We start from the raw sequence: 9123 nt of genomic DNA on the forward strand, positions 1-9123 counted from the left end.
AGAGGATGGTGGGTAAACATTTTGTGGCAGCTTCACACGTTACATTGAATTAAGGGTGAATTTATCTTTTCCTTTCTTCTTACCTGCCAGTTTGTTTCTATTTAAACTCAAGAAGTAAAGCCTGGAGGTAGCACTATATGAATCCTTTAACTAGTTAACTCTTTTTTCCACGTCTTTGCTGTATGTTTCTTCTGAAATACAAACATAAGCCCCAAAGCAACCTTAGGAAGTGACCAAGATAGGTGGGCCTCTTGATATCCTTGAAACCTCATCGGACAGCACTGACTTCAGCTGGATTCTCTGTGATTTGATCAATAGGTTTTGGAGCCTCGTTTCAATGTAGAAACTGTGGCACAGTTGCTGAACATCCCACCGAACAAGACGCTACTGAGACGGCACCTGGCGACTCATTTCAACCTCCTCATTGGGCAGGAGGCCCAGCAGCAGAAACGCGAAGCCATGGAGTCCCCAGACTATGTCCTCTTAACAGCAACTGCCAAAGTAAAGGTAGGTCACATGTTCTGGGTGAGTGTGGGAGCTTCCAGGCAGACATTCGGATCTCTTGTGCTGGTTTTATCCATGATTGGAGGGCAGTTCAGTAAGGTCTGAGAAAAGGGACTGGCTGTTAATGAAAGAAGCATGAGAGCAGGACTCAGCAGATCTGGGTTTGACACTTGTGTCTCCTGTGAACGCACCACATCTCAGCCTCTCATATGCACAGACAAGCAGTAGCACTCCTGTGTGCTGTTCTTCTGTCTGTACTATAAGTCGTTGGGGAAGGAGACTGTCTCTTATTGTTCATATGCTCACGGTTTAATGCCATGGGATTCTGATCTCATTCGGGATGCTTTAAATGGTGTTGTCTTACGGTGGTAGAATGAGGGGACACACCTTGTTCTTTCAGATGCAATTATTATGAAATACAGCTATTGAGAAGATCTTTGTTTAGGAGAGCAGCGGGCTTTTGACCCTTCATCATTGAAACACCAGTACCAGAGTAAGAGATCTGTTAATTCTTTGCTGATTCTCTAACTTCTTGTCAATTTTCTCTTCACTCATAAGCCAAAGAAACTTGCCTTCAGCAATTTTGGGAGCCTGAGGAAGAAGAAGCAAGATGATGTGGAAGAGTATGTGTGTCCTATGGAGCTGGGGCGGGCATCTGGAAGTGGGTCAAAGAAGGGTTTTAAGCCTGGCCTGGATATCCGAGTATATGACGATGATGATTTGGACAGGCTGGAGCAGGTAAGCCAGTTCTAGCAGTTGGAGTCCTTGACTATGCTGTCAGGTTTGGTGGAAAACCTTCATTTTCGCAGGGATGCTTTCCTTTTGCTTTGGCTCGTGAAGGTCCTGACTTCTTGCAGTCACGCAGCATCACTAACAAAAGTGTCTCTTGGCCCAAAGAGGCTCAAGCTGTGAATGCAGCGCCTTTAGGACATCACTTTCCTCTCCCGATAGGGCACGCTGCTCCCGTGCTCTGACCATGTTGGGTGTAATCAAGCAGTTACATTATGTGCTGCACTTAATTGCCACCTGCCACACAGTGAATTTATTATTGATTCATTATTCATTATCTGTTTTTTTGTAGATGGAAGATTCAGAAGGGACAGTGAGGCAAATAGGAGCATTTTCTGAAGGCATCAACAACTTGACGGTAAGGCTTAAAAGTGGGCTCTGTGGAATAAGATCACTGTTCCTGCAAGGTGGATATAAACCCCTTGCCAGTTGCTAGTATTAAATAGCAATGCTATTTAATAGTGATGCTTTTTAATACAAATACACTATGTACAACTTCTCTTTGCTATTACTGGCTCTGTCAAGCAGCTGAGTTTTGTAGTTTCGGGGGCAATTGTTTTGATCAATTTCAGTGCATAGTGGGACCTAGTCTTTGGATAGAGTGAAGCACCACTAGTCTCTGAGGGCTAATGTATATAAAATACCGTGCAAATTACTGGTATAGTGAAGCCTCATCAGAACTAGTGGTCAGTTGAGCTCCTTTGGTTTCCGTACAGGGACGGAGGGGAAAAGAAAAATTAGCGGTTGAGGAAAATACCTGTCCATCCTGGCTGGGAGGTTCCCCCAGTTGGCAGTGGTGGCCCATGGGCGCCAGCCCTCTTTGCTGACTCACCACCCTCCAGGGAGGGCAGAGGACACGAGATTCGGCTTTAGGCCAGTGGGTTTCCCTTGGGCAGTGGGCTGCCGACAGAGGTCACGGCGTGTTTTCTTGGTGGAAGCCCAGCCCCGGCCTGCGCTCCCCTGGCTGTTTGGGCCAGCAGAAAGGGGACTGAGTCGCGAGCTGGTCAGGAACCAGCACGCGTGAAAAATGTCCTCGGCAGAATGAAGGGGTGGCTGGCAGGGCTGACGGTGCTGTTTGCTGCCGGGCGCAGGGCTGCGCCATCCCAGATTTGAGTTGTGAAGGCCTGAACCTTGACTCTTCCCTCCTTTCCTTTCCAGCACATGTTGAAAGAAGATGAAATGTTTAAAGACTTTGCAGCTCGCTCTCCTAGCACCAGTATAACAGATGAGGACTCCAATGTGTGACAGTAACCACCAGGCACTGACAAAGGCTCACTTTCCTGGGTGCAAGAAATGTCATCATTATACGTGATGGGCAGCAGATCATGTACATAACGTTGCTCTTGCTTCTGTTTGTTAGAAATAATATTGGGAGGTGGAGAATTCAAAAAAAACCAAACAAACGTGCCTACTCTAAAGTTGCCATAAGAAGCACCCAGACACTCGTGAATGGCAATTGTTTTTACTGTATCTCATGTACAAACTGGTGATATGTTTCAGAGTAATGCATTTAAATCTACGTGGTATCATAGTGCTCCTTTTGCTTATTCACAGCCTCAAATAATCCTTTATACTGTTTCAAAATAACAGAAGATGTTAGTTAGAAGTATTGCGTCTGTAGATACTGTGCATCAGCTTTCTCTAGGCTTTCAGCTGAAAAAAACAAATGTTACTGCCCTTTATAAAGTGCGTTTGTTCAGCACAAACACCAGTTCTGCCCTTCCTACAGTTTCCAATGTAGGATTTTAGTCATCCATGTCTTGCATCAACTCCCCAATAGCTCGACTGTTGCTCTTATTTTTATACTGTTTTATAAAAAAAAAAAAAAAAGGGTAAAAGAAAAAAGGAGTATATGAAGTACATATAGAAGCGAAAATTTAAATTTTGTGAGACAGAGTGATGGAAAGTTTGAGGTGTGGGTGAAGGGCTTGTAAAAAGATTTATGCCAGTTTGCATACCAGCTGGTTACTGGAAAAGGCAGGCTGACCTTTGGAACTGTTTGCTTTCATTGCTTTTTTACTACGTGCACAGTTTATTGATCTTCCATTTGGGACGAAACAATTATAAAGCATGTTTCTTCTAACAGTGACTCTTACAGAAACTCGGAACATTTTAAAGCATCTTCTTTCTTGTTCCCAGCAGCAGTAGGTATAGCAATCAAACATGATTATTAACACTTCTGTGACTTAAAAAACGTCCTTAAAGTTGAGAGTACTCCCTGTGAATGGAAGTGATATTTCTGTGCTGTGACTAGCGTAAAGATGGTGTAGTTGCAAAAAAAAAAAAAAAAAAGTTATATAGAGAAATGTATAGGAAATATATTATTTCATAATATTAAACCTAAGGGAGGATTGTCCTCAAAAATTGAAATATCAAACATGTTGCTCATCATTTTACCTTCTTAAACCACAGCTCCTCTGCTTTTGAAGATCATCAGATTTTAAAAATCCTAACTAGCCAGTGGAGATCTTTTGTCAGCCTTTCAGTATTGTGAGGTGTCCTAGCCAAAAGCAAACAAAAAAAGTGACTCTGTTGATCACAGTGGTCGTTCGTATGGTGTTGAACATTGCATGTATTTTAGCACAATGGCATGAAGCTTCTTTGCTCTGGAAAGGCGAAACAAGTACAGCTGGAATTGTTCCTTGTGGTGGGTGGTGTGTTGCTTTACCAAGCGTTTGTCACTCATTTCATCGCTCTCCTTGCTGGAAGTGAGACCATTCCAAACACGTGGCTGGTGCGGTGCAAGGGATGCTACATTTGTGCTGGCTTCGTGTGTATTCCTGACACACTATTAACAAAGCTGGGAAAGGAAGAAAGGTTCCTTCAGGGGCTTCCAGGGAGCTCCCATCAGATGTCGGGGTAGATTGGAGCATTATATTATTGTAACCTGATAAGCTATTACCAGTCTTTGAAGGGTGTGCAGTGTAGGCTATTATTTATGTACTAAGATGAAAAGTTTGATGTGGACCAGTTGTGTTACACATAATACCAAGCGCTGCCATTTTCTCTCCAGTAACTGAAGCCGGGCAAACAATCCGTAACATATACATAAAATAGTTTGTGCTGCTTACCATTTGTCTACAAACAGATCGCAACTGATGCTTTATTCAGTGTTCCTGACTAATTCCTGTCCGCAAATAATTCGCTCTCTGTTGTTTCTTCCTCTGCAGTCTTGGGGGTGTTTGAGCTATTTTAATTCGGGCAGAAATACCACATTGTGTAACGCCTGCTGTCAGCTTTAGGGTGCAGATGCTTGGGATGTGAATTCAGGGCTCGCTTTCTGTGAATAATACGCAATATGGTTATTATTTACATGTAAGTTGACCCTAAGAGCCTGCTCTCCCAAGTGCTGCAGAAGCACTGGGAAGACGTGGTGCGGGCTTCCGAGTAAAAGTGTTCCTCCAGATGCGCTCTCACTAGACGCTGGCTAGTGAACATGACTTGGATATTCCCAGGGGGAAAAAAAGGGGGCTAGTGACATAATATTATATGCTGAAATAGGCACAAACATATACTCTCTGATTTCTCTTCAGTACAGTGCTATTAGTAAGCATATCAACAACAGCGGATGATGGTTTATTTAAGTCCAGCGTAAGTAGCATTCTGCTCCGAACAACCCTTTCTTGCGTTCACCGGTTGGAAAGCCTGGTCATCCCCTCGAAGCTGCCTGTCATCTGAACCTTGGTTATTTTATGGGGGTGGACTTGAAAGCAAGTGATGAAGTCAGGAAGTTTATGTGCGAATGGGCACAGAATTGATACCGTTGGGGTTTTTTAATTTGTGCGTGTTTGAAGAGGGCAACATAACTACTGTGTATTGCCATGTAAAATCCAATAAAGTCTATGGAAAACGCCAAGTGTTTCTGGAAGCTGGTTCCTTTTTAATGTATCCGCTTGTTTCTCCTTTTTATTTTCCTAGGAAGCGCATTTTGTTCTATTTAAAAGACAAAGGAGGGAGAAGGGGCAAAATCACACATTTTTTCGTTGACCCATTAGTTTGTTTGTCGATAGTGCCTGCAGAAGGACTCAGCAAACAGCTAGGAAATAACTACCCCAAGTCTTTTTACTTATTTCTGAGATCCCGATTTGAACCGTCTTGGGTTGTTCGGTGTGGTGTGATTAGAAAGCGTTCCCTGTTGCTCGGTGTGTGCTCCTGGGCGAGTCCTCGCAGGGTGATGAAGGAAGGACCAGCTCTGGCCCTTCTTGCTGTAACAGGACAACCGTCTCTCTGGTCCCAGGTGTCGTTCCTTCCCCATGCCCTCGCAGCCCTCAGCAGCCACAGGAGCTCCAGCTACTTTGCCAACAGGAGTTGAGCTTCCCCAAACTACATTTTGTTGCTGGGGTGCAGGTATAAATGGTGATCGGCGTTTTGCCCAGTGTAGCCCAGGTAACAGAACGGAAAATGCAGAACACCTATCTCATGACCTTCATTTCTGTGATGTTCATCAGCTCAACATTCCAGTGGGAACGCTGAGGATAAATACTTTGAAACCTAGAGTGTAGAGAGCTGCCTGTTCATTTACAGTGATGAGGAAAAGATAAGATGTGAATCGACCAAGAGCCTACGGAGATTAAACCCAGCTTTTTTCTGTTCGCTTAAATTACCAATATGCTTTGGAATGGGGAAGTAATCCAGAATAACCTCTGGGCTGACTCTTACGATTCTCACTAGGTATTGTTGCGTCCTGGCTTTCCATTTAGGAGAGAAATTGCACTTGTCCTGCCTGCATGCTTTTTGTACCTTGCACTGCTTTGTTGTTATGAATATTTAGTGCATGCTTATGCTTCACCTTAGTATTTTGGCATTTTCATTTGCAGCAAGAACTTTTCCTGGTGAGCCTCTTCATCCTCAGTTGGGAGGAATAAGATAGTGCTCTTTGAGGCAGCTAAGAAGCAAAAACCCGCTGAGTTGCCAGTAGATTTGGAGCAGTGGTCAGCAAGGAGAGAGTATTAGGTGCTGGGGAACCCTTGAATAAAAAGGAAATTAGTGTTAACGGTCAGCGATAAAAGGAAAAGCAGCAGCGTGCTCCCTAATCAAAACTGTGAGAAGGTCATGAAGGAATGGAGATGGGCCCATGACACATCTGAAGACCTGTGGAAGAAAAGACACGTAATATGTAGGTCATAATCTGTTTCTTAGAGAGACTGACCAGCCCATGCACGTGAGAAAGCGTTTCCCTGGAGTGGCAGGAGCATAAGGATTATCTGCTGGCAGAAGGAGAGATCAAATGAAGATGTCTTGAGCAATGAGAGTAAAGAGTACAGAGAAAGACAGCTCCTCAATACTTTTTTCACTCATTCAGAATGAAGAGGAGGAGGAAGAGTAGCATTCAGCAGGACAGAGCCCGTTTCTTGAGAATGGTGGTGAGATCCTGGACCAATGAGGAGACCATAGTGGTGCATTTGGCACCAGCACCATCCAGACTGAACAGGGGTGGCTCCTGCGAACATACATTCCAGCTTTCACAGATACGGAGACTGGATTTTTTTTTTAAGGTTAGGAAGCCTCTTTATTCGTATAGCTCGTTTTGATGGTCATGCATGGTGGTGCATTGACTGTCCAAGCTTCTCTGAGATACGCCAGTCACAGGAAGCGATGGCATAAGCTTCTCAGCTGAACCAAAAGTTCAGCTGAGTCTGTGTGTATTACCATGGCGCAACTAATGCCACTGACAGCACCAGCAGTTAATATTGGGATACAGGCAACGGCCCATCAAAAAAAGACCACCGTGTCGTTTCAAGCACCCTGCAGAAGTCTTCAGGTTTGGATGCATACTCTTCTCTGGGGAATTAAAAGAAAAAGGTTTTTTTCATCTCCAGGAAACACCCAGTGCCAATAAAATGGCTTCTCTGTGATAATCTCAGAAAGGAGCTAAGATTAGACTGGAATGAGACAGCATCCGCTGAAGAAATGGTGCCAGAATTAACAATAAGGAAAACAAGCACAGGTGAATTCAGTAGGTGTGAAAGTTACTGGGCCTATCATCGGGCTGGTTGCTGCTCGGTCAGCTGCGGAGAAACACATGCAGGAGGAAGCCTGTCTGCCCCTCAGGGTAGCAGCCTGCTCACAGAGCTCTGCTGCTGCCATGACCTTCATCTGGAAGGCTGCAGGTAACCATGTGCACGCTTAATAGGTCTGGCTGAGCCCAGTGCCTACAGAGTCTTTGCTGGAAAATTAAGCGACTTCCCTCAGGCAGCGTGCATGTGGAAACAACCTCCTCCTGCACAGAAAATGCGCCAGGCGGTCTCACATGAGGTCGACTAGGAGAACAAGGCTGAAACTCTTGTCATCTGTGAAGTCTTCAGTCAAGGTGTGGTTCATGAATCTCAAAGGCTGAAGGACTGTCTTGGTTTCGTGGATCCTCAGAGCAAATTCCAGACAGCCACAAACATGCTGAGCGAGATCTTTGTGCTCAACTTCATCAACTTCTGCATGGAAAAGGAGTGGAGGAACGTAGCACAACCAGCAAAATGAGCAAGCAGCAGTCCTCCCTGTTCAGAGTGGACTGGATCTGGACTCTGTCTAGAGCTGACACGCAAATCAAACTTCAGACTGCCATGCAGGCTTCACAGCTAGCCGAGCTTTTCTGTAGCGAAGGTGGCCCTGCTGAGGTGGTGGAGGACTGCTGCTGGGAAACCACACTGGCAGATGAGCACTTCCAAAACAGGAACAGGTTTGAGAAGCTGGTGGAGTTCTGCCGCCTGGTGGGGCAGGACTGCCTGGGCTTGTTCATCGTGTTCGGCGTGGCAGGGAAGTCCAAGGATACACACAGAGTCATGCCAGGCAGCATTGCCAAGGAAGAGCAAAAATGCCACCTGTTGGGCAGCAATGCGCTACAGCAATTTGTCATAAGTACTCACAGCTTCCTGCCCACAAAAGACATGTTGGAAAACTGTCTCGGCGCAAAAAAACAGACCGAAGGCGATGCGTAACGTGTACATAAACTTTCTGTAAGCCACTGGTTAACTGCTGTGGCTCTGCATGCCAGCACCAGAGGCCGCGTGGGGCTCAGCTCTGCCTCTCACTTTTCTTCTCCCACACCAAGCCTTTATTTCCCACCCTCTCCTCCGCCCATCAGGCTTCCCTTTCCTCCTGCAGAAGCCAGGCTGAGTCAGTCTCTCCAGGTTTTAAGCAACCTGCCAGAAAAATGTGTTTATAGAAGGCACATCATTTTTCCAGAACATTCTGTTCACCAGACATTAAGTGGTGGCTGCAGCCAATGAAAGCTTAATCTCCCTGAGCCTTTGGGAGGTCATGTTAGACTTGACTCACAGCCTTTGTTTACTGTGTGGCAGACTTTTTTCTCCTGTAAGAGGAGGTTGAGACTGTAATAAAGAAAATGTACTGGCACTGGCCAGAAGCTTTGCACTGAGCAGGAAGGACGATCCCAGGGCTTAAAAACTGTGGTTTGGAGGCATGAGCTAGTTCACAAAGAGGGAAATACCTTCCCAGCAATAGAAATGTGCTGTATGACACACCTATTAATTATCAGTGCCAGGCTACAGAGGGCCTTTGGGGCTGTGACCGAAATGCAGGGGGCCAGGTTTGAGCCCAGCAGATCGAGGTGTGACAAAAAAGCAGTGGCAGGTATTAAAGAAACCTCGGGGAAATCGACTATCATCGGGGACAAAAAAACCCTGGCCCTGGAGCTGTTGGTGGGAGTTGTTGCTTTTCAGGGCACCAAAGGCAGCTCTCAGCCACTCATGGCAGAGAGCAAAAGCCTGGAGGAGGCAAAATTATTTCACGCTCTGTTTTCAGTAGCTTAAAAGCTAGATGCATTAATAGCCTGATTTAGTTCATGTCCCTCAGCTTTTACTGGACAAAGTGAGA

The 9123-nt window shown here is 45.4% G+C and overlaps 2 protein-coding genes across 28 annotated transcripts in view; both read left to right on the forward strand.

Annotated features, from left to right (window-relative positions):
- Positions 1-5147, forward strand: part of PPFIBP1 (PPFIA binding protein 1) — a 120220-nt gene extending 115073 nt beyond the window's left edge. For all 27 annotated transcript variants that reach the window (XM_074587871.1, XM_074587860.1, XM_074587774.1 and 24 more), the window contains 4 exons: positions 319-507; positions 1063-1242; positions 1586-1651; positions 2452-5147. In XM_074587871.1, coding sequence (XP_074443972.1) covers positions 319-507; positions 1063-1242; positions 1586-1651; positions 2452-2538 — 522 coding nt within the window. In that variant the 3' untranslated portion in view covers positions 2539-5147. The remainder of the gene's footprint in view (positions 1-318; positions 508-1062; positions 1243-1585; positions 1652-2451) is intronic.
- A 2242-nt stretch (positions 5148-7389) lies between these two features.
- Positions 7390-8377, forward strand: REP15 (RAB15 effector protein). Its single transcript, XM_074588014.1, is given in 3 exon segments — positions 7390-7723; positions 7726-8198; positions 8200-8377. Coding segments are annotated over 3 exon segments (750 nt in total). The 5' UTR covers positions 7390-7494; the 3' UTR covers positions 8248-8377.
- Positions 8378-9123: the final 746 nt, after the last annotated feature.

This window comes from Larus michahellis, chromosome 1 (genome assembly GCF_964199755.1).
Source record: "Larus michahellis chromosome 1, bLarMic1.1, whole genome shotgun sequence".
NCBI classification, from domain to species: Eukaryota; Metazoa; Chordata; class Aves; order Charadriiformes; family Laridae; genus Larus; species Larus michahellis.